The sequence below is a fragment of the Leptinotarsa decemlineata genome, unplaced genomic scaffold (assembly GCF_025532065.1).
Source record: "Leptinotarsa decemlineata unplaced genomic scaffold, Ldec_3_MD MMD2_P_RNA_scaffold_4, whole genome shotgun sequence".
NCBI lineage: Eukaryota > Metazoa > Arthropoda > Insecta > Coleoptera > Chrysomelidae > Leptinotarsa > Leptinotarsa decemlineata.
The window spans coordinates 416,087-442,606 of NW_027412531.1; the positions used below are offsets into that span (position 1 = coordinate 416,087).

At 32.9% G+C, this 26,520-nt stretch overlaps 1 protein-coding gene across 1 annotated transcript; it reads left to right on the top strand.

Moving 5' to 3' along the window:
* Nucleotides 1-2,911: 2,911 nt before the first annotated feature.
* P58IPK (dnaJ homolog subfamily C member P58IPK) lies at nucleotides 2,912-26,211 on the top strand. Its single transcript, XM_023171616.2, has 5 exons — nucleotides 2,912-3,109; nucleotides 3,158-3,268; nucleotides 3,322-3,521; nucleotides 9,409-10,347; nucleotides 26,004-26,211. Exons 1-5 carry the CDS (start codon nucleotides 3,025-3,027, stop codon nucleotides 26,148-26,150), a joined length of 1,482 nt encoding a protein of 493 aa, XP_023027384.2. The 5' UTR covers nucleotides 2,912-3,024; the 3' UTR covers nucleotides 26,151-26,211.
* The last annotated feature ends 309 nt before the right edge of the window (nucleotides 26,212-26,520 follow it).

The following is a 26,520-nucleotide window of genomic DNA, read 5'->3' on the forward strand; positions in this document are numbered from 1 at the left end:
AGAGTTCACATTACCTTGAAAATAGTACAGAGTTCTTCTTCTTTTGATGAACTATGACCGATGCTGCTTTAGCACAGCTTTCAGATTAATAAAAAAGATGTTTAACTCTAGTTTAAACTGAGTAGTTTCAAATGAGTTTGAGTTCATTGTTGAAAAGCTTTCACTTTCTGAGGAAGTTATGAGTTGATTATGAGTAATGTAATTATCAGAGTTGCAGAGATTGTTGTTTCAACATACAAGTTGATTAGCCTTTTGATTTGTTTCAAGTTCCTCTATATAATGTTTAAACACTTCGAGAAATTGGTGCAGGAAAGGTTGCTAAGGTTTTTATGCCGAAACAACATACTAAGTGAGGATCAATTCGGATTTCAAAAACGCAAGAATACGAATGATGCCATATTGGCGCTAATGACCAAAGTCTACAAACGAATTAATGAAGGGCAATCAACCGCGGCAGTATTTTGCGACCTAACCAAGGCCTTTGATTGCGTAAATCACCAAATTCTGTTAGACAAACTTGATTATTATGGTTTCAGAGGAATTAGCCTGCAGTGGTTTAGATCTTACCTGGAGAATCGTAGCCAGTTGGTAAAAACTGACCACTATTCACGTATTGGAGCTACTAGATGTGGTGTGCCTCAGGGTTCGGTACTGGGACCTATTTTATTTTTGTTATATGTCAACGATATCTCCCATTTAAATATATCTGGGAGGTTCACGTTATTTGCAGATGATACCACTATACTTTGGCACAGTAGTGATGCAACATCTTTACACAATGTCATACAACGTGATCTCGAAACAATAAGAACGTGGTTTGACAATAATCTCCTTGTACTCAACATCTCCAAAACTAACTTGTTAACCTTCAAATGTGAATTGGACACAATCATTCTTGATTCAACTAATATTGACAATTCCCCCTGCACAAAATTCTTGGGTCTTCATATTGACAGTAACCTGAGATTCGATGAACATGTTAAAAAACTGTCTAAAAAACTATCCTCTGGGTGCTATGCCATTAGAGTCATCAATAATGAGGTAGGATTTGCAGCAGCAAAATCTGCCTACCATGCATTAATTGAATCGCATATAGGTTATGCAATTGCTTTTTGGGGTGCATGCAATAAAAATTTATTACAGATGATCCAAGTTGTACAAAAAAGAGCCATTAGAACCCTCTTCAAGATTAAGAGTCGCAAATCGTGCAAAGAATACTTTAAAAATCACCAAATCCTCACAGTGATCTCTATTTTTATATTGGAAACATCTTGTTTGATTCATAAGCACCGTGATCTATGTAAAGGAGCGTCATCGTCTTACAATACTCGATCTTCCCAAAACTCGACTCTTATGTTGCCTATACCCAAAAGTCGCCTCGTAAAGGCCTCTATTATATATAACGGCTTGAAAATATACAACTACCTTCCAGCAAGAATTAGGGAAATCAAGAATTATAATAGATTCAGAGGTAGTGTGAAGGTTTTACTCTTTGATCATCCCTTCTATAGCTTGGATGAATTTTTTATAGCCAAATTATCTGAATGAACTCATTATCCATATCTGTCATTGCTGAGGCTCAATTATGTGAATATGTATGTATGGATGGGTGTATATATATATATGTACCATTATTTACTCTAATTTGATCAGATCCTGTGTTTATTTGTGTTTATACATCTGTAAGTGTTATTTTAACTATATTTTAACATACATCCATGTACGACAACTGACTTTGTCAACAAGAATTGTATTCTTTCGACAATGAAGCTGATTCTGATTCTGATTCTATTTAAATTCATTTTCACCAAAAAAAGTGTATTGATTTCATCTGCAGTACCTGTTCCAGTACTGATAGTCATATTTGCTAGTAATTGTACCATTGAATTTTGATAACATGTCCAAGAAATTCAAAGCAGATATCAGAGAACCAAAAATTTCTCAGCTAATGAAAAATATTGACATTTTCACCATATTTATAACAAGCTTTTTTTCTTTCAAGGACAAAACACAAGCACTGCAGGAAAATCAATCCTTGAGGTGCTCTCAGAGCGGTGCCTGTGCGAAAGTAGTAATTCGCATTAGATTTAAATCGCTGGAGATTAAATCCATTTGGAAAAACGGTCTCAGGAAGTTTACTCTACAGACACGCAGTTCTCCAGATGAAAGAGTTCTCAAACAGTGAAGTTCGAGGTATAATGAGTTGAACCTCAAAACAATGAGCAACCACAGTCCGTCGCGTATTTTGGATATGTACCGCTCTTGGTAGAATCAAATGTGCCAAGTCACTTAAACACTTCCCGTGAAAGTATCTATAGAAGAGAGACAAATCTTCAACCCTTTTTCGATGTTCCAGGCTATCAAGGTTGAACGTGATGTTCGCGTCTCCAATCAGGCGGATGGCCCTTTTCTGGATGGAATCCAGCAACTTTAAGGTATGTTTGGGGGCAGAGCTCCATACATGAGAACAATACTCCAAAGAAGGTCTTATTTGATCTTTATAAATCATCAAAAGTTGCTGAGGTGTGTACAGTTTTCTGGTTCGGAACAGGTTCCAAGCTTTTGAGAAGCAGGTTTTGCAATTCCAGCGACATGATTGTGCCAAGTCATATTGGTGTCCATTTTCTGTGAATAACAGGACAGATAATTTATACATCTGCCTCAATTAGATGAATATAAAAGATCACATACACTTTTCATTCTTCTAGATATTCATGAATTTTCATGTTTGTACCTCAAAAAGTACACATTCCACGGAAACAAGGATGGGATTATTTCTTTCTTTTTTTAATGTCATAGCGAAGCCAGATATCTCTGTGTCTCTATCATAAATTTCTCTATGATCTCCATTCCCCTTTTTCTGCCAATTACGTCGGACCACGATTGATTAGTGGGAAAGTGACAATTGACAATTTTTTAAATATTAGGTATAATGTATTTTCGTGGTCGTGGATCGCGAATTTTGCTTATTGAGAATGAATTTCGAATGATAAGTGTTGAGTTACAATTATCTCGTCAAAAAATATGTCGAGCAATTTTGATTTCTGTATTAGAAATATGAAATTCAATTTTTATGTAATATTATTATTTTCTGAAGTTTTGATAGAAAGTAAGTTTGGGAAAAGGCAGAAATGTCTAAAATTTATTTTTGTTTAAGTTTCAGAATGTATAACACAAGAAGATATAGATAAGCATTTACAGCTGGGTAAGCAATATCTAGCAAACGGACATTTAGGAGATGCTTTAACCCAATACCATCTTGCCGTGGGTAAGTAGTTAATAGTAAGTGATCCTCACAGATAACTGGTTTTAAACTTTCAGAAGGGGATCCTAATAATTACCTCACATACTTCAAAAGGGGAACGGTATATCTTGCTCTAGGAAAAGCTAAAAATGCTCTATCCGACTTGGATCGTGTTTTAGAAATTAAGCCAGACTTTACTGCCGCTCGGATAAGTAGAGGAAATATACACCTGAAACAAGCTCATTTTGACTTGGCACAGTTGGATTTTTATAATGTGGTAAGTAGAAGAATCTGGTATGGCCAAACCTTTATTCCATAGAAATAACTTTCACAAAGCAGTCAAATTTTCATCAAGTATTATATATTTTGAGGTGTTAATGTTTCTATATGACTGAAGGTTTTGTAGTTCATTTTTAGTAAATAATATTGTAGCAAAGTATGTCTACAAATGAAAGAAGACAAATATGGAGTCGGACAATTCCATGGTGTAGATTTTGATGTTTGGAGGTTCCTGGTGGGATCTTTATTGAAGAAACCAGGTGTTTTGTAGTGTTTTACTGATGCTCCACAAATTGATGAAGAACAACAAGTTATTTGAATATGGGAATCACCAACACAAATGTGTTGGTGATTCCCATATAGAATATGTTAGAGAAGAATCGACCGCTAAAGGGGAATAAGATGATACCAGTATTTGAGCGCAGAGGAATCTCAAAGAGATTATTACTTCTCAAAAATTTACTTACAATCAAGGGCGTTGCCCTTGAAATATTCAGAATAACATTAAGACGTTGACATCTGTTTTTAAAATCTACGACAGCCTTTCACCAGAATTCACGTTAGTTGTGTATAAAGTAGTATACCTAAAGTAGAAGTTATTGTTATAAACATACAATTTTAATTGGTTTTGTGGACAATGCCATCTGTACGTGTAAGTGTTCATAAGAAACAGCTACAGCCTACAGTTGAATAAATCGACTACAATCCTTGTAAAACCTAGTATTGCTACTAGACGCTAGATGGCGTGCTTGTTCAATGAACTCTCTGCGCTTGCCTTGAGCAAAACTATACCGAGTTCATCAGCTGCTCGGGTAGCTGCCCTAAAGAGAAATGCACCAATTCCTGCTCTCTCATGGTCACGGACCATGCATAGAAGAGGATCCGAACTCCTGACGACTTTACAGGCTGTATCCAGCACCATTCTGTCATCTAGACACTCCAAATTCAAAAGTCCATGGCCTCCCTGTTGTCGGGGGAGGTACAACCGTGGAACGGACGATTTGGGATGCAAACTCCTATAGAGATGCATCATTTTTCGGGTCTTTACGTCGAGTTCATACAGCTCCTCCAGAATCCACTTCACTTCTCAAAACGAGTAGAGTAAGATTATTATTATTATTGAAATAGAAAAACGTTCCAACTGCCTTAACAAACGAGATGACTCACAAATATTACCTCATTCATGGAGACCTAATCGTAAATAAAAAAAAAGTTCACGCTAAATACAAACTGACTAGTATGGTTATATAAATTTTTCCGACATGAGACAACACTGCAAATTCCTTACTAAGCATTGCTACACTCTATACATGATTCATGTGGAGAATGCCATTCATGATGACCCCCAGCTACTTCTGGGATTTCTTCGGGGTAAAAAAGAATGATGCCACTCTTCCCAACTCTATGTTCTTGGAAGACAGAATCGGGGAGTTTATGTTAAATTTTTAGAAAACGTGTACAATAATCTTAATAATCAAGAAGCGACCGCGGCGGTGTTCTGTGACTTATCCAAAGCTTTTGATTGTGTGAATCATGGAATACTGCTGCAGAAGCTTGAGTACTATGGCATCATATCCCATAAATGGATGACATCTTACTTGCAAGACAGGGAACAATATGTGAAAGTTTCGGGTGCAGTATCTGAGAATAAAAAAATGACCAGCTGAGTTCCACAAGGCTCTGTCTTGGGTCCCATATTATTTTTGTTATATTTAAATGATCTCACCAACTTGAATATTAGTGGTAGGTTCACTTTACTTGCAGATTATGCAACTATAGAATGGCACACTAAAGATAAGAATACTTTCAGCCAATTGATCTCTTTAGATCTAACTGAAATAAAAAGGTGGTGTGATCCCAATCAAATGGTCTTCAACTCTAAGAAAACTAAAGTGTTATTAGTTAAATGGGACATTGACAAAGTACAACAAAATAATGATACACTCATAAAATCTGATAATTATAGATTCTTAGGTATTGTATTGGACCATGATTTAAAGTTTGATGAGCATATTATGGCAATGGCAAAGAAATTGTCATCTGGGTTTTATCACAGTTTTTATCACAGTTATTCGAAATGACATCGGTTATCTTATTGCTAGAAAAGCATACTTTGCTCTCCTGGAATCTCACATCAGATATGGAATAGCATTTTGGGGAGCCTGCTCACAAGCGTTGTTCTCAATGATCTTTAAGCTACAAAAGAGAGCACTGAGATACATATGCCATGTTAATCACCAAACTTCATGTAAACTCTCATTTATATCTCAGAGGATACTCACGTTAACATCTATCTTCGTGTTAGAATCAACTAGTTTAGTTCATAAGCATAAACTACATTTATTAAAATCTGACACTAGGGCAAATGGCCAATATATACCTTCATTGATCCCCAGAACAGCCCAATGCCAAAATTCAATTGTTTACAATGGTATGAAACTGTTCAACCATCTACCGAAGCAAATTAAAAATATTCATAGCACTCCGAAATTCAGAAGGGCTGCAAAAAAATTTTTAATAACAAGACCGTTTTATGATTTGAGGGAATTTTTCGAACAAAATTTTGAATAGCTGTGTCAGCAGTACAAAATATGTCGTATCCATGTCTCTCACTAAATCGTGTTAAGAGTAGGTGTGTATGTATGAGTATATATATGTATGTACTAATTAACTGCCTGTATTAAGAAATCAAAACATTTTATAAAAATATTATGTGTGTACATGGGTCTATATGTGTGTATATATATAAAGCGTGACTCACGGTCGATGGTAGGTTAGACGTTTCTGGAAAACGCAAAGCATGATTTTTCTGAAAATTTCACCTCTTACATTTCCTTAAATATTTTCGGCGTTGCGGCGTTGCCACTTCCATCAAGAAATCCTAGCAACTTTATTTTTTTTAATGGAACACCCCGTATATTAATACATTTTTGGAATCGCTCTGGTATTTCAATACTTTTTTGTTAATAATGTCCTATACCTATCTCTATCTGTTTTCGAGATAAAAAATAAATTGTGCTAAATATGGTCCAAAACATAGCCTTAATTGAAATTAAGTACATCAGTACTCTCAATTCATGAAAAGTTGATAATTTGATGATAGTTTGAACAGACTCGAAATATTCAAATAACACCAAGAAATCGACTCCATATGATACACGGCCTGCTAAAATTACTATTATTTCCATAGTGCATAAAAGTAGTCAAAAGTTCATTTTTTCAAATGACACCCCCTGTATATTACTCAGTAAATTGATAGATGGTGAAAAATGCTTTAAGATGATATATCATGTCCCTATACCTAAATCGTCAAGTTTTCTCAATAAAGTCGCTTCTTCTAGAAACATTATTTTTTTTTAGAATTTGGATTTAGGTAGCAGTGGAATTATCAAACTTATAGCAGTTCGGTTACTTTTATAAGTAATTTACAAAGAGTTATCGACGGTGTTTCGAATCATCTTCCAAAATGAATGCAAATATCGATTATTCAAACGAAGTTCTTATGAAATTATTTATTATACACGGACATTGTGATCAAATCATTGCCAGAACTTGTAGAAAATTCAACCAAATGTATCTTGAACACCAATGAACGAGAGGAAGTTTGTAAGGTTACAAAATAATTTCCTTAACTATGGCTCAAAGTTTCCAGGGAACAACTATACCAAAAATCAGTCATTTCTAGGTAAATAGTAAACACTTTAAAATGTTTTTTTGTACGCGACTTCTGGTTGTTTTTTCAATTTCCTGGGGATCCAGATCTTCAATACTCCGCACTATTCGCCGTCGCAATTCTTCTTTGGTAGGCACTGGAGTACTGTATACCCTTTCTTTTAAAACACCCCATAAAAAAAGTCAAGTGGCGTGAGATCGGGTGATCTCGGTGGCCAATCCCACGGCCCTAAACGCCTAAACCAACGATCGTCGAAGAGTTCGTCAAGTTTCCTGGAAACTTCCTGGGTGGAATGAGCTGGCGCTCCGTCCAGTTGAAACCACGAATTCCTATATTCCTCTAAAGGCAAATTTTCAAGAAAATCGAATACAGTCGTCCTTAATATTTGGAGATATCTCTCTGCATTCAGTATGTCTTCATAAATAAAAAAACTAATTTTATTGTTCTTCAGAATACAGAAAACATTCAGGTCAAATTTTTCTTGAAAACCCGTTTCTTTTGTAACATGAGGATTATGATCAGCGCAAAAATGTTTATTCCTTCTATTGAAAATACCATCCCTCGTAAATTTTGATTCGTCGCTCTTAATTATTTTTGACAAAAATTCCCGATCTTCCTGTGTATGAATCAAAAGGGATTCACAAAAATGCATTCTACGTTCGAAGTCTTCTGCTTTTAGAGCTTGAACTTTGGTAAATTTATACGGATGCATTCCTTGATTTTTCAAAATTCGTTGTACTGAAGCATGTGATACACCTAAATCTTTTTCTGCACTGCGAATGGAAGCTTCTGGATATGCATAAAAATATTCCAAAACGTTAACAGTATTGTCCTCATTTGAAGTAACTGGTTTTGGTAATGTTGAAGGCGCTTTTAACATGGAGCCATAGTTAGGGAAATTATTTTGTAATCTTACAAACTTCCTCTCGTTCATTGATGTTAATTCAGGATACATTTGGTTGAATTTTCTACAAGTTCTGGCAATGATTTGATCACACTGTCCGTGTATAATAAATAATTTCATAAGAACTTCGTTTGAATAATCAATATTTGCATTCATTTTTGGCATTTTTTGAAACACCGTCAATAACCATCTATCAATTACTTATAAAAGTCACCAAACTGTCATAAGCTTGATATTTCCACGGATACCTAGAAATCAAATTCTTCAAAAATTATTTTTTGTATAACTGTTATTGAAAATCTCTTTGATAGAAACACTTCAATCAAAACACCTACCAAAAAATCATTTAGAAAAGTTCACACATGCAGTTCGTGCTATTGGTAATATTAAACCCTGTGAAGTTACTGACGATGACGAAGTAGTATTCAGTCCAACTGTAGAAAGTCCTTCTCATGACTAACCAATAATCATCCTTAAAATAACGTGAGTTGGCGTATGTAGTTGTAACATATGCCTTGTATTCCAAAGATCGTGTGTTCAAATCCCATGGACCCTATAATTTTTTTTATTATCAGCAGTAACGTTATACAAAAAAATTTGTATGATACATTTTTTGTTAAAAGTGATTTTATTTTGCTCGTGAGTTTGCTCCACTTGCTGGAGCACTCTCGTGAAAAAAGCAAAATATTCGTAATAACTTCAACATGCATCGATTATCAAATAATCGACTTGAAGTTTTCAAGTCCAAATATTTAGAAAACGGTTGCTTACAGCGACTAGTAACAAAGGTAGTTTATTTACGTAGATATGATAGAGGAATCGATTTTTTTACTGAAAAATGTGCTAGAAGTACGCCCAAAAAAGTTATGAATCTTTAAAAAAGAAAAAGACGTGTAGGTGGCTCCCCCTACGAGTAAGAGCAATAAGAACTTCAGGTTCGAATTCGACACCTCAAAAACCTCCTATTACTAAGTTTCGTTTAATTAAGTTCAGTATATCAAATGTTATTTGAAAAAAAACGAAAATAAAAATAAAACTTCAACATCCTGTATCTTGGAAACGAATTAGAATATTGTGAGGAATCACCTCCTGAAGTTTGTCAAAGTACTTTTGAATCACCCTGTATAAAAGTTTGCATAATTACTAATTTTCGAAAACACTTTTTCCATACCAGAACAAAAGTACTGACTCTCGACGTGCGTTTCGCTAACCGAGTTAGCATCATCGAGGGTCAGTACTTGTTTCTTGTGTTTTCAATAGATTTATTTCACGTCAGAAGTTCCATTTCTACCTTTCACTAATTTTCAGTTGAAGGCCGATCCTTACAATGCCGAAGCAAACAGCCTCATACAGAAAATTGACCCTGTAAAGGAACGGAAAAGAAATGCCGAATTCCATTATGGACGTGGTGATTTCACTTCTGCAATTCATTACATATCAGAAGTTATTGAAGTCTGTCCCTGGGCTCCAGAATTGTACGATTTTCGTTCAGAGTTGTACATGATGAGCGGAGATGAAATATCTGCCATATCTGATTTGAAATCAGCTGCGAAGCTTCAAAGCGACGATACTGACGGCTACTACAAACTCTCACAGTTGTTATATAAAGTGGGGCAAGCTACCGAAGCTTTGAAATCCGTCAGAGAGTGCTTGAAGCTAGATCCGGAACATAAAGACTGTTTTCCGTTCTATAAAAAAGTAAAGAAAATAGAAAAACTGTTGGTCGATGCCGAGAACGCGATGGAAAGCAACGATTATACGAGATGTATAGAAGCAGCCAACAAGATTTTGACGAACGAAAAAGAAAACCCAAATATAATTTTTGAGAGTAAAAAATTATTATGTACATGTTATAGTAATGATGAACAAAGTTCAGAAGCCATAAAAATGTGTACAGAAGCTCTAAATTATAACGAAGATCCAAATATTTACTGTGATAGAGCAGAAGCTTACTTACAAGCTGAACTTTACGATGATGCAATTCGCGATTATCGTTCCGCTTTAGAAATAAATTCTCATTTGGATAGAGCTAAAGAGGGGCTCAACAAGGCGGAAAAGCGGCAAAAACAAGCAGAACAAAGAGACTATTATAAGATATTGGAAGTTAAGAGAACCGCTAGCAAAAAAGAAATCGTCAAAGCTTATAGGAAAATGGCGCAGAAGTGGCATCCGGATAATTATCAGAACGATGAGAAAATGAAGAAGATTGCTGAAAAAAAATTCATCGACATAGCTGCAGCCAAAGAAGTAAGTATTCATGTAATTTATTTGGAAAAGTTTTTTTTTTTTTTTTTTTTTTTTAATAGATTATTTTTATTGGTGTTGAAATAAACATTCAGTTTTTACTTGGGTCAATATAGCACAGTTACAGAAATACAGGGTGGGCCATCGAAAACTTGACATGGAGGTTTTTAATTATAATAATAATAATAAATCTTTATTTCTCAGTTAAAAAGCATAAAAGTATGAATACATTTCAGCAGTAACTGACAAAAACGTCATAATTAATATAGAAATGAATTAAATGATATGAACACTGTCATAAGTTGTTAATATAAAAGAAGTAAAATATATAATTATATAGAAATATAAAAAATTCATAGAACCTACCGACTTAATTAAAAAAGAAACAACAGGAACATATTAGAAAAAGGTTAAAAGTGTCATAGTATGAATGACAACTGTCAGTTGAAAAACAACAGCACAAATATAACATTTGAATTGCCAATAAGAAAAAATCTTCATAAAATATAGTATTATGTCATAGGTAGTAGATATAAACAATTCATGATGGCAGCACATTTTGAGTGGAAGAATCGAATCTACGAACCACGTTTTTGGCCTAGGGGAATTGGCTCTAAAAGCTACATTATAATATACAGGGGTTACCTAAAAAGTTATTAAGCTTAGACATTTTATTTGAGAGTAAAGATCCAGATATAGTTTGTTTGAGCGAACATTGGCTAAAAAACAATGAAATTGAAAACGCAGCTTATCCTGGTTACAAACTGATAAGTAGCTTTTGTCGCAAAGACTCTGACCATGGAGGTACTTGTATTTATACTAAAAATAATATTCCAGCCAAATCTGTGAAATACGATAATTGTATAAACATTTTGAAATTAGTATTGCTGTGTTAGATGTTTTGAATGGTCAGTCTAAACTATTTATTATAACTGCATATAGAACACCAAACAGTGATAGTAACATTTTTATAGATGCAGTGTATGATTTGATGAACAATATTTATCGTAAGGAATATTATTATATCGTATGCGGCGATATTAATGTAGATTTTCTAAAACATAGCAGAGAAACAGTTGAAATAATAAATTTATTCAACGAGTTTGGTATGACTAATCCTATTGATAAACCCACACGAATCACACAAACCACAGTTTCAGGGATTGACGTGATTTTTTCTAATACAAAAGCATTATCGGTATTCATTGAAGATACTCATTTATCAGATCATACATTGCAGCAATGTTGTTTTGAAATATAAAAAGTCAGAGGTAAAGCTGAGTATATAAGGAAACGGAATTTTTCTATCAATAATTTAAATACTTTTAGAAATATTTTGAGTTCAGAAAATTGGGCTGAAGTTTACGACTCTAATTCACTAGATCAAAAATTTGATGCTTTTTATGAATTAGTGTTGTATTATTTCAATTTAGCATTTCCTGTTTCTATAGTTCGATCTAGGAAAGATGACAAGCCATGGTTCTCAAATGAATTGAAGCAAATGCACCAAATGTTAGTTGATATGACAAAAATATACAAAACCACTAAAAACGAAGTGATTAACAATAGATATGAACAATTAATTATGATAATGGATCCAGAGATGAGATTAGTAAAATTGTTGTAGACAGTCAGATCATCACAAATCAAACAGAAATATGTGACGAATTTCTGAAAGTTTTTATGAATATACAAAGTATTGACCCCAATTTCAATAAGGTAAAATTAGAACATTTCTCAAGCATTACTTTCTTCATGACTCCAACAACTCCACTTGAGATAAAAGAGACAATACATAAAGTGTGTTCTAAAGAAGCCGCTGGAATTGATTGTATTGTATTGTATTGTATTTATTTATTAAGTAGGCAAGCCTAATATACAAAAAAAAAGAAAAATTACAAATTCAAAAATATCTCACGACCTTAACTATTTAAATATAGTAACATTTTAAAGTACCTTTCAAGGAAAACCAAATATACATACATATCTATAGATTATTAGGTTATTAGGTTAATTCACATTAAAAAATAAAAAAAAAATTACAAATATCATAATGAGCTGTCACTAATATACTTCTTTAATGATGACTTAAATTGGTTTATTGAATTAGATTCTTTTACAAATTGTGGTAGTTTATTAAATTCGTTTAAGCCTTTATGAAATATACTATTCATTCCAAATTTAGTGTTAGTTTTATTAATGTAAAAATTGTTATTTCTTCTCGTATTGTAATCATGAACTTCATTATTTCTCAATAAGAATTTTTGAAAGTAATTGGGTAGCAATCCTTTATGCGGCTTAAATATAAAGATCATAGTCATATATAATATACGTTCTTCAACTGAAAACCAGTTTAGACACTGTAACATCGATTTAATTGCTGAGTAACGGCTACATCCCAATATTAATCGCATGCCCCGATTTTGAAGCTTTTGCAATTGCGCTATTTTATTTTTACCAAGTAGAAAAAGTAATGTAGTACAATAATCAAAATGAGGTTGTATTAGGCTTTTAAAAATAGTCAACCTAGCATACATAGACACTTTTTTACATATACGAGAGAGAAAAAAAAGTTTCTTAGATATTTTTTTACAAATAAAATCAGCATGACTATTTAGTTTTAAATTTTTATCAATTATGAAACCCAAATATTTTATTTCAGTCACAATTTCAATGCTAACATTATTAATATTTATAACAGCATTTGATCAAACAATTTGATCATACTTATAAGATGATGTCAAAATCATACTTTTTGTTTTATTGACATTTAGTTTCAGTTTATTAATAAATAAATATGTTTCAATGCTATTTAAAGACCTATTCATTTCAACAATTGCCTGATCCAAATTTTCATGTATACAATAAACCAATGTATCATCTGCAAAAAGATTTATACAGTGTGATCCAGATATGTGATTAATATCATTTAGGTAAATAATAAAAAGCAATGGACCTAACACACTACCCTGGGGTATGCCACTCTCAATTATAAGTTCATCTGACAATTCTTTTCCAAATTTAGTTTTTTGTCTTCTGTTGAATAAGTAACTTTGAATCCAATCGAAAACAATCCCTGATATCCCATAATATTTTAATTTTTCAAGTAGAATATTTCGATCAATTGTTTCAAATGCCCTTTTAAGGTCGAGAAATGTCGCAACAATGTACTGATTTCTATCAATTGTATTTTTCCATTCAGTTATTAAAAATTGTAGAGACGTTTCACATGAGTGTCTAGCTCTAAAACCTGATTGGTTGCCTATAAACAATTTATTGGTATTAAAGTACTGAATAATTTGGTTATATACAGACATTTCTAACACTTTTTCAAGAGTTGGTAGTATATTTAATGGTCTAAAATGTTCAGCTTTAATTGAGTTAATTTTCGGTACAGGAACAACAGTGGAAATCTTAAATTGATCTGGAAACACACCGGTTCTAAGTGATGTGTTAATTAAATTTAATATTGCGTACCCAGCCACATCAAAGCTTTTTTTTAAGAAATTATCATTTAAAATTTCTGCTTTGTTAGTTTTGTCAAGCGAGAATATAATATTTCTTAGTTCATTAATTGTTAAAGGCGAGAATTCAGTGAAATTAGCTGATATAACAGGGTAGTCATGGGTCCATTGCTGTACATTTTGAAAAACTGAAGTTATTTCATTTACACTATATATGAAATATGAATTGAAATTATTAGCAATGTCTATTTCCTTATTCAAAATTACATTTTGATTATTAATCTCAAACTGAATACGGCTAACAACATCTTGTTTTGGCTTAACAAGTTTTTTAAGACACTTCCACATTTCCATACTATTATTTTTATTTTTGTCTATAGTTTGTTCAAAATATAATCTCTCTTTTTCCTTTAGTAAAACAACATATTGATTTCTAATGATCTTATAGACATTCCAAAGTTCTTCTTTTAGACCACCCTCGCAATGCCTAAAATTGTAATATGCATTATTACGCTCACGTCTTTTTTCTTTAAGTTCATCATCAAAGTAGGGTACATAATTACTTTTGAGATATATTGTTTTCTCAGGGACAATTACATTAACAATTGTTGATACATTATCAATTAATTCATGTAAAATATTATCGACATTAACTGAGTTATTGTTCCAGTTACAAGATATTAATTGATGAGATAAATGGTAAGTGCTTGAGAGCTGTTAGTGACGCAGTATGTTATCCTTTGTGTCACATAATCAATGAATCATTCAGTTCAGGAAAATATCCTGAAAAATTGAAAGTTTCAAAGTCAGTACCGATATATAAGAGGAAAGGTTCCAAGGAAGACATCAACAACTACAGGAATGTATGCTTACAAAGTCAACTAGCAAAAATAATCGATTATTGCTTCAATTTCCGTCTAAGAAATTTCTTGGAAAATAATAATTTATTGAAAGGATCTCAACATGGATTTCGGGCTGGAAAATCTACAGAATCAGCTATGAACGAATTATGTAATATGATTTATTCTAGCTTGAATACTAAGGAATATACTATTGCACTATATTTTGATCTCAGTAGAGCATTTGATACTGTTAATCATGAGCTTCTATTTCAAAAATTAAACCGTATTGGAGTTCGTGGAGTAGCGAATAGATGGGTTTCTTTCTATTTACAAAATAGAAGTCAGATTGTCATGATGAATTCATTCAAATCAAAGTCAACCAATGTTTCTATGGCTGTACCACAAGGCTCAATACTTGGTCCACTGCTTTTTATCATATTTATTAATGACATGATTTCATCCTGTGGTTCCCCGCAAAAAACCGTAATTTATGCCGACGATACAAATCATATGATATCACAAGATACTCTGGACAAAAGCATTCGTCTGAGCAATGTATGCGCTGAGGAATTCTTTCAATGGTGCCTGAATAATAGATTTTAAATGCTTCCAAAACATTCTTCATGGTTTTTCGACAAAAAAATATCAGCAGTGACGCAAGCCCTCTTGTTAAAATAAATCATAAGTCAATTGAGCAAGTATCAAGCATAAAATTTCTGGGTGTAACAATTGATGAGAAACTGACATGGAGAACTCATATCGAAAATCTGGTAGGGAAATTGAGTAGTATCAATTTTATTATCAGACAACTGAAGGACACTGTATCTATAGAGGTTCTCAGAATGGCATATCATGGTCTAGTGTCGTCGGCACTCACGTATGGCTTGATCTTCTGGGGTAATTCAACACATATTGATAAAGTATTCATTGCTCAGAAGAAAATCATAAGATGCATGATGGGAGTTCAAAATAATGTATCTTGTAAAGCTTATTTCAAGTCACTGTCAATTCTAACTTTACCATCACTTTATATTTATCTTCTAATTATGAATATTAAAAAAGAGCAAGATACCTACATGAAAAGTAGTGAAATTCACCAACACCAAACACGGAAAAAAAGTGACATTCGCTTACCATTCTCTAGGCTTAGTGTGGGACAGAATTCTCCAAAATACCAAGGAATTCTATGTTATAACCGTTTCAATAGGATCTTTGGTGAGATAAAAAATTTTAATACCTTCAAAACAACATTATTCAATTAATAATTAAAAAAAAAAACCCATTCAATTACCTTAATGAAAATACTTTTTATACAATAGAGGAGTACCTCTCTGTTTGATGCACTATCTGTGAGTTTTTCATATTTTCTTGTGAGCTCTATCATGTTTTTATAAGTTGTAATACTATAATATGTTTTGACTAGTCTGATAAGTTTTGTACCATTGTGTAAGAAACTTCAATGATGAATAAATTATCTGTATCTGTATTCACTAATACTGTAACAGTTCTGGATAGAGACATCGAGGTGATAAAAACTTTGCAAGCAGCAGGCAGGGTACTAATCTTGCAAATTCGAAAAAACGGTCAGACAGGTCGATTTTTATTGGGAGGGAGGCAGTTTTTTCCCCATTTACAGCGTCGTGAGTTGAAGTTACTTACTTTATTCTCATGTTAGCATATGCTCAAAACGGGCACCTCCAGCTTCCATGCATTAATAGAGATTCTGCTGGAAACGTTCTCGAACGTGATTCGTTGCCGTAAACCTTCGAGTGATGCAGGAGGAGTACAGTGAATTCTGCTTTTCAAATGACCCTGCAGAAAGGAATCTAACGGCGAGAGGTCTGGTGATCGTGGTGGCCATTCGATAGTGCCCCGCCCCCCAATCCAGTGATCCGGAAAAGTCTGATATAAATACTGCCGAACAGACAGAGCGTAGTACAGAAGAGCCCCATCTTGTTGAAATATTAACAGATCTACCTGATAATTGTGGGCATTTTTAATGATATCAGTGAGAAGAAGGGGATTAATAGTATCTTCCAGAAGCTACAGATACACTTGTCCGGTTAAATCGCCTCCTAAAAACAATGGGTCAACAATACGGTCACCAAAAATTCCAGCCCATATATTTAATTTTTGTGGACGTTGAGTATGCATTTCATGAAAAATGTGAGGATTTGAATCAGCCCAATAGCGACAAGTATGGCGATTAACTGTGCAATTTAGAAAAAAAGAACATTCATCACTGAAGCACTGTTGAAAACAAAATGTGGATTTCCCACCGCTCGTTCACTAACCAACTCGCAAAATTGCTAGCGTCGATCGAAATCATCTTCATTCAGTTCTTGCGTTAATTTAATCTTGTAAGGATGCATTTTGTGGGTTTTTAAAATACGTCGAATGCTAGTTCGTGACACCCCGGAAACAAATGCTAACTTTCTTGTGCTCAAAGTATGGTCAAGCTCAACATGGCCCAGAATTGCCACTTGTGTCGCCTCATTTGTTACTGGTGGTTCGATTTGCCGTTTTTTGTTTGCTACAGATCCAGTTGCGCGAAATTTTGCAATTAAATCGAAAACATACTGTCGCGACACATTCTTCTCATGTTGTTGATTGAACAGTTCAGCGGCTCCCGCAGAACAACGTCTATTTCCATAGTTCAGTTCAATCAACTCAACCCTCTCTGCAGTTGTGTAAACCATTGTTTCTTTAGCAACACTTTACGGCACTCACTACTATATGAAACGCCGTTTTACTTTTTATTGTCACAAATATTCATTCCTCAATTTATTCAACTAACAATGTATTTGTTTGAATTTAATTGATTCATGCATTTGTTCGACACATTAAAAACGATTGTTCCCAAAATTTGTTCTATTTTAAATGACGCTTGATTTAAAATGTTACATGAATTAATTTGTTTGATGAAAAGTTGCGAACAGTTATAATATAGATTCATTGTTTGAAATTTTTGGAAGTAAATGTTTGTCATATATACTTTTTTTATAACTATCGAATAATTTACTACAATTTCTGTGAAACATGAATAAAATGGTTTGTTGATAATTATAGTTACATGAATTAAAACGATTGTTGATAATTTTAATTCGGCGCTAGCGTCGAACGGATTCGTGCAGAAACTGAATTTTTAAATCTGGCAACATGATAGTTTAGTGATAGTAACACAATATTCCGTCCGACCGCAGCGCCGAATAAAAATTATCAACAATCAATTTAATTCATGTATCACCTAAAAGCAACAATCAAAACAATTCATTTTTACAAAATACCAATAGAAAGTAAAACGGCGTGCCACGCCTTTTTACTTTTTTTAATATTCCTTTGAAATGATCTGAATTATTTTGTTTGTTGAATTTCAGTGATACATGAATTAAATTGTTTGTTGATAATTTTTATTCGGCGCTGCAGTCGAACGGATTATTACCGTACTATGACCAATGACATACATATTAAATGCAGTTATGTAGTTCCGTAAAAATACGCCCGACGTCAGCGCCGAATAAAAATTATCAACAAACAATTTAATTCATGTATCACTGAAATGCAACAAACAAATTAATTAAATTCTTTCCAAAGGAATAATAATAAAAAGTAAAACGGCGTGGCACGCCGTTTTGCTTTTTATTAATATTCATTTGAAATGAGCTGAATTATTTTGTTTGTCGAATTTCAGTGATACATGAATTAAATTGATTGTTGATAATTTTTATTCGGCGCTGTCGTTGGGCGTATTTTTATGGAACTACTCATCTGTATATATGTATGGCGTTGGTCATAGTACGGTAATAATCCGTTAGACCGCAGCAACGAATAAAAATTATCAACAATCGTTTTAATTCATGTAACTATAATTATCAACAAACCATTTTATTCATGTTTCACAGAAATTGTAGTAAATTATTCGATAGTTACAAAAAAAGTATATATGACAAACATTTACTTCCAAAAATTTCAAACAATGAATCTATATTATAACTGTTCGCAACTTTTCATCAAACAAATTAATTCATAGTACGGTAATAATCCGTTAGACCGCAGCGACAAATAAAAATTATCAACAATCAATTTAATTCATGTATCTCCTAAATGCAACAGTCAAAACAATTCATTTTCACAAAATACCAATAGAAAGTAAAACGGCGTGCCACGCCGTTTTACTTTTTATTAATATTCCTTTGAAATGATCTGAATTATTTTGTTTGTTGAATTTCAGTGATACATGAATTAAATTGATTGTTGATAATTTTTATTCGGCGCCACGGTTGAACGGCGTGTTGTCGTACTATAAATGAACTAGCATGTTGCCATATGTAACAATTGAAGTTCTTGATAAATCCGCTCGATACCAGCGCCGAATTAAAATTATCAACAATCGTTTTAAATGTATCTTTCAAATACAAGAAACTTTTTAAATCATCAAAAAATTTAATTTTTTGTCAGAAATTAGCTTTTTAAAAAGACTTATGAAATAAAATGATACTTGCTTGAGAATGTTTTGCACAAAAGTTGTAACCAAATTTTAAATTGAATGCATTAAAGTGAATGTTGCAAATATTGAACACTTTCAGTAAAATTGAAATATAACAATCTTTATTATTCATTGAAAAATATTTAGTATGGAAATTTAATTTGCTATATTTTCAGACAAATGAAAGTCTATTTTTATTACCAACAATGTTTCATGGAAAAACTTTGACAGTCATTCAAATATATTCATTGAAATTTTATTCTCAAACTTACTTTTAGAAAGTGAATTTAAAGTTTCATTGTAATTCAACAGTCATATAAATAACTAACATTTTATTGAAAGGTCAAAATTATATGCGGAATTGAAACGTTTGTTGAATTTACTTGAATAATACATTCCATTGATTGTTGAATTAAAATGTTGGTTTATTGCTGAGTTGAACTATATGTATATAGATTATTTTTCAGCATAATATATAATAAATTGGCGTTCCATTTTCCAATACTCTGAAACAATATTTTTCTTCGGAATCAATAAAAGCTTCAAGTTATTTCATTACTCTTTTTTATTCAAATAACAATTTTATTCATGTAACATTTTAAATCAAGTGTCATTTAAAATAGAACAAATTTTGCGAACAATAAAAAGTAAAACGGCGTTCCATACTACTAGTAATAATGTAGATATCACTTTTAACATGAAAATGAGAAATTGAAACAGCAGTTTTAACCATTTCTCAATTGTAATAGTCCTCTTATCAGAAAAGAACTAAAAAATTAACAAAAAAGTAGTGTAAGAAACAACAATTTGTTGCTATTAACAATATTGAATAAGTTAATTATCGGAAAGAACTCTTTTAAATACGTCCAAATTTAAAAAAGTGTACACTATTGTTTAGAGAATTCCAAGATCTTTCAAACGATGTGCGACTCGTTACCTTTTGAAATTCCAAGAGTTGTTCAGGTCTCTGCTCCGGGGTTGAAGATACGACGCTGTAAATGGCGAAAAAACTGTTCCCCTCCCAATAAAAATCGACCTGTCTGAGCGTTTTTTCGGATTTGCAAGATTAGTAGCCAAAACCTCCATGTCAAGTTTTCTATGGCCCACCCTGTACAACTTATAAATTATATAAAATATAATGGATTATTTAAAAAATGTAAATGTGGCCAACAACTTTCACTTTGAAGACACAAATTTATTAGAGCTGAGAGAAATCTTGCAAGAAAATAAAAACAAAAATGCAACAGGCATTGATGAAATTTCAGTAAAAATTTTAAATAACCTTTCCGATTCCGCTTTGAATAAATACACTATTGATGGCTATAAATAAATCCTTTTCCCTTGGAAATTTCCCTCCGTGTCTAAAAACAGCTCTTGTAATTCCTATTTTCAAAGGTGGTAATGCATAAGATCCAAATAACTTCAGAAGTATCTCCATGCTCTCAACACTCTCAAAAATCATAGAAAAAATGGTGAAAACGGGTATTAGCTTTTCTTTATAAACACAATATATTAACCAACTGTCAATTTGGCTTTCAGAAGGCAAAAGACACAAATGTTGCAATTTTTTCCTTTCTTGACCATGTCTACACACATCTCAACAAAGGTGAGGTCGTAGCTGCAGTATTCTGCGATTTCTCCAAAGCTTTTGATTGTGTAAATCATGAATTTCTTTTGCAAAAGTTGAACTACTATGGGTTTAGAGGAGTGTGTAATGACTGGTAGTATCACAAACTAAGGATATCTTATGGGGCGTACCACAAGGATCAGTACTAGGCCCGATTCTTTTCCTTATTTATGTAAATGAGCTGGTTACTCTCAATTCAAGGAATTTTTACGATGTTTGCAGATGACACCACGCTCCATTGGCATGGAAAAAATACTTCTAATATGAAAGAAACTATCTCTAGAGATTTAGAAGTTGTGAAAAAATGGTGTGGCGCAAACTACTTGTGCTTTAATATTAAAAAAACAAACCTACTTACCTTCAGCTGTAATATTAACAGTTTATACTTGAATGGACAAATTCTTGAGAATAAAAAGCAATCGAAATTCCTGGGAATCTTCATGGATAACAAATTAAAATTTGATCAACATATATCAGCTTTGAATAAAAAATTGGCATCAGGATGTTAAGCACTTCGAATAGTTTCAAATGAACTGAGTTCATCCATAACAAAAATGGTACATCGTTCCCTGATTAAGTCTCACCTGAGATATGGTGTTGCCTTCTGGGGATTTTGCAGTCAACAACTTTTTTATTCAGTGTTTGTTTTGCAAAAGCGAGCGGTTAGATACTTATGCAAGGTGGGAGAGTCATGCAAACCATTATTTTTCTTGTATTTTCATACATGAAACTGTTTGGCTGATTTACAAAAAACATAATATGGTTGGAACTCCAGAACCTACAAATTACATAACCCGGCAAGTAACTGAAAATAAAATACATCTTCCTGTTCCAGAAACAAGCCAGACAAAGTATTCTTTGATTTATGAAAGTAAAAAGCTGTATAATCACATACCTTACGAAATTAGGAAGGAAAAAAGCTATAAAAAGTTCAGAAATCATGTTAAAGATGCCCTTGCAACTAAAGCATACTACAATCTTGATGAATATTACAATGGAACATTGCTGTGATTTAATATAGGTGTTTTTTTGTTTATATCGACACCTATACTTTAAATTATATTTTATACTGGGATAGATCTTAGTTTATTGCCATGGCATGTGAACTTATGTTCAAATTGTATATATTTGTTATTTACATCTTTTGAAAGGGACTATACAAACTATTTTGTCTACATTCTGTTAAATTTTATTTTCTATTGTTATATTTTATCTATTAGATATGTGAACTTAGTTTTGCTCAAATTGTGTTTCTGTGTATTTGTGTTTTTGAATTGTTTCTTTTCTTTTATTCTTTGAAGTGCTATATACAGCGTGACTCATGGTCGATAATTGGTTAGACGTTTCTGGAAAACGCAAAGCATGATTTTTCTGAAAATTTCACCTCTTACATTTCCTTACCTGTTCTATCGATCTAAAATATTTTCAGCATTGCGGAGTTGCCACTTCTATCAAAAAATCCTAGCAATTATATTTTTTTAAATGGAACACCCCGTATATTAATACATTTTTGGAATCGCTCTGGTATTTCAATACTTTTTTGTTAATAATGTCCTATACCTATCTCTATCTGTTTTCGAGATAAAAAATAAATTGTGCTAAATATGGTCCAAAACATAGCCTTAATTGAAATTAAGTACATCAGTACTCTCAATTCATGAAAAGTTGATATTTTGATGATAGTTTGGACAAACTCGAAATATTCAAATAACACCAAGAAATCGACTCCATATCATACAGGGCGTGCTAAAATTACTATTATTTCCATTGTGCATAAAAGTAGTCAAAAGTTCATTTTTTCAAATGAAACCCCCTGTATATTACTCGATGAATTGAAAGATGCTGAAAAATGCTTCAAGATGATATACATGTCCCTATGTCTAAATCGTCAAGTTTTCTTAATAAAGCGTTTTTGTGGAAAAATAGTTATTCACGTTTTACCTACAAGTGTTGAAAGTGGCATTTTATTTTATGAGTGGGGATTATTGCAAGACGAGCGTCAGCAAGTGGAGCAAACTCACGAGCAAAATAAAATCACTTTTAACAAATGTATCATACACATTTTTTTGTATAACGTTACTGCTGATAATAAAAAAAATTATAGGGTCCATGGGATTTGAACACACGATCTTTGAATTACAAGGTATATGTTACAACTACATACGCCAACTCACGTTATTTTAAGGAGGATTATTGGTTAGTTATGAAGGACTTTCTACAGTTGGACTGAATACTACTTCGTCATCGTCAGTAACTTCACAGGGATTTAATATTACCAATAGCACGAACTGCATGTGTGAACTTTTCTAAATGATTTTTTGGTAGGTGTTCAGATTGAAGTGTTTCTATCAAAGACATTTTCAACATAGTTGTACAAAAAATAATTTTTAAAGAATTTGATTTCTAAGTAGCCGTGGAAATATCAAGCTTATGACAGTTTGGTGACTTTTATAAGTAAATGATAAATGGTTATTGACGGTGTTTCAAAAAATCGTCAAAAATGAATGCAAATATTGATTATTCAAACGAAGTTCTTATGAAATTATTTATTATACACGGACAGTGTGATCAAATCATTGCTAGAACTTGTAGAAAATTCAACCAAATGTATCCTGAATTAACACCAATGAACGAGAGGAAGTTTGTAAGGTTACAAAATAATTTCCTTAACTATGGCTCCATGTTAAAAGCGCCTTCAACATTACCAAAACCTGTTACTTCAGATGAGGACAATACTGTTAACGTTTTGGCATACTTTTATGCATATTCAGAAGCTTCCATTCCCAGTGCAGAAAAAGATTTAGGTGTATCACATAAATCTGTTTAAAATCTGTTTAAAATCTGTTTTTCCGTTAATCAGCTGCCGCCCCCATACGAACGACAACTCTCAGAAGTTGAGAAACTTCTGAGAGTTGTCGTTCAGCTTCAGTACAGCTTCAGTACAACGAATTTTGAAAAATCACGAAATGCATCCGTATAAATTTACCAAAGTTCAAGCTCTAAAAGCAGAAGACTTCGAACGTAGAATGCATTTTTGTGAATCCCTTTTGATTCATACACAGGAAGATCGGGAATTTTTGTCAAAAATAATTTGGAGCGACGAATCAAAATTTACGAGGGATGGTATTTTCAATAGAAGAAATAAATATTTTTGGGCTGATCATAATCCTCATGTTACAAAAGAAATGAGTTTTCAAGAAAAATTTGACCTGAATGTTTTCTGTATTCTGAAAAACAATAAAATTAGCTTTTTTATTTATGAAGACACACTGAATGCAGAGAGATATCTCCAAATATTAGGGACGACTGTAACCGATTTTCTTGAAAATTTGCCTTTAGAGGAATATATAAATTCGTGGTTTCAACTGGACGGAGCGCCAGCTCATTCCACCCAGGAAGTTTCCAGGAAACTTGACGAACTCTTCGACGATCGTTGGTTTAGGCGTTTAGGGCCGTGGGATTGGCCACCGAGATCACCCGATCTCACGCCACTTGAATTTTTTTATGGGGTGTTTTAAAAGAAAGGGTATACAGTACTCCGGTGCCTACCAAAGAAGAATTGCGACGGCGAATAGTGCGGAGTATTGAAGATCTGGATCCCCAGGAAATTTAAAAAGCAACCAGAAGTCGCGTACAAGAAAACATTTTAAAGTGTTTAGAATGTAATGGACAACATTTTCAGCATTTATTCTGAAATTGTGATATTTTGTTTATAATTTTGTTATTTTGAATCATCCTATTCTGTTATTGTCTGTACTTTCACATGTTTCAGCCCACAAAATCTTATTTTTTACCTAGAAATGACTGATTTTTGGTACAGTTGTTCCCTGGAAACTTTGAGCCATAGTTAAGGAAATTATTTTGTAACCTTACAAACTTCCTCTCGTTCATTGGTGTTAAAATTCAGGATACATTTGGTTGAATTTTTTACACGTTCTGACAATGATTTGATCACTTTGTTCATGTGTATAATAAATAATTTTATAAGAACTTCGTTTGAATAATCGATATTTGCATTCATTTTGGAAGATGATTCGAAACACCGTCGATAACTCTTTGTAAATTACTTATTAAAGGAACCGAACTGCTATAAGCTTGATAATTCCACTGCTACCTAAATCAAAATTCTAAAAAAAAATAATGTTTCTAGAAGAAACGACTTTATTGAGAAAACTTGACGATTTAGGTATAGGGACATGATATATCATCTTGAAGCATTTTTCACCATCTTTTAATTTACCGAGTAATATACAGGGGGTTTCATTTGAAAAAATGAACTTTTGACTACTTTTATGCACAATGGAAATAATAGTAATTGTAGCACGCCCTGTATGATATGGAGTCGATTTCTTGGTGTTATTTGAATATTTCAAGTTTGTCCAAACTATCATCAAAATATCAACTTTTCATGAATTGAGAGTACTGATGTACTTAATTTCAATTAAGGCTATGTTTTGGACCATATTTAGCACAATTTATTTTTTATCTCGAAAACAGATAGAGATAGGTATAGGACATTATTAACAAAAAAGTATTGAAATACCAGAACGATTCCAAAAATGTATTAATATACGGGGTGTTCCATTTAAAAAATAAAGTTGCTAGGACTTTTTGATGGAAGTGGCAACGCCGCAATGCTTAAAATATTTTAGATCGATAGAACAGGTAAGGAAATGTGAGAGGTAAAATTTTCAGAAAAATCATGCTTTGCGTTTTCCAGAAACGTCTAACCTACCATCGACCGTGAGTCACGCTGTATACCAGATTTTTTAACAAGCTTTGTCAATAAGATTGTATTTTCTTGGACAATAAAGTATATGTCTATCTATATTTCTATTCGCCAGGAGCTTCAAACTGATTTGTCACAAGGCCCTCCTTTCCATTTAATTTTTTTCACAGATGGCGCCCAGTCGTCATTTTGAAAGTTTCATCTGTCAGTTTCACTTGAAAATAAAGTATTCATGCAATAATTTCATTATCCCAAATTTCAATTTTTTGAGTTTGAGTTCAAGAAATGAAAGGGGGGACATTCAAGAAATGCACTGTATAACCTAAAAACACTAAGAAGTATTGAGTTCCCCCAAAAAAAGGGGGGGGACATCAAAGAAATGCACTTTATAATAGACAAATGTGACAAGTTGAGGTGAAGTTATAGAAATTTTATTATTCTACACTTGTTCACCATTTGCAAAATCAGAAAGCTGGTGGTGAAATTTACACTATACTTTATTTTATTCCAGGTGTTAACAGATGAAGAAAAAAGAAAACAGTTTGATAACGGTGAAGATCCGTTAGATCCAGAGTCAGGTAGAGGAGGAATGCCGAACTTTCACCATTTCCAAAGTTTTCACGGTAGTCCATTCCAATTCAAATTCCATTTCAATTGAAAATTGTTATTTCTTTAAGACCCTATTTAATTGGCAAAAACATAAATAATTTGGTACACAATGTCATTTAATTTTTTTGCTCGACTTCCCACAGCCAGAATTGGGGAGGAAGCAATAGAAGGGGATAGGAGTAAAGGATAAACTTCAGGATATGATGTGGAAAACTCCGCAAAATAATTACTTAAACTGACTCTCTGTTGAAATTTGTTTTTCCGTTAACCAGCTGTCGCCCTCTTGTTGAAGCCATAATCGTTCTACCGCAATGTGGTGGATGAATTTAAGTCCACTGGTTCAGTAAACGATCGACCAAATGCAAGATCTGCCCGCTGTTTCTGAGAGTGTGCAGGAGAATCCGAGATAGTCGATTTCG

Coding starts and splice junctions, on each gene's coding strand:
- P58IPK (XM_023171616.2), top strand. CDS start 3,025: ATGTCGAGCAATTTTGATTTCTGTATTAGAAATATGAAATTCAATTTT. Junction 3,110..3,157: donor TTCTGAAGTTTTGATAGAAA/GTAAGTTTGGGA, acceptor TTTTTGTTTAAG/TTTCAGAATGTATAACACAA. Junction 10,348..26,003: donor ACATAGCTGCAGCCAAAGAA/GTAAGTATTCAT, acceptor ATTTTATTCCAG/GTGTTAACAGATGAAGAAAA.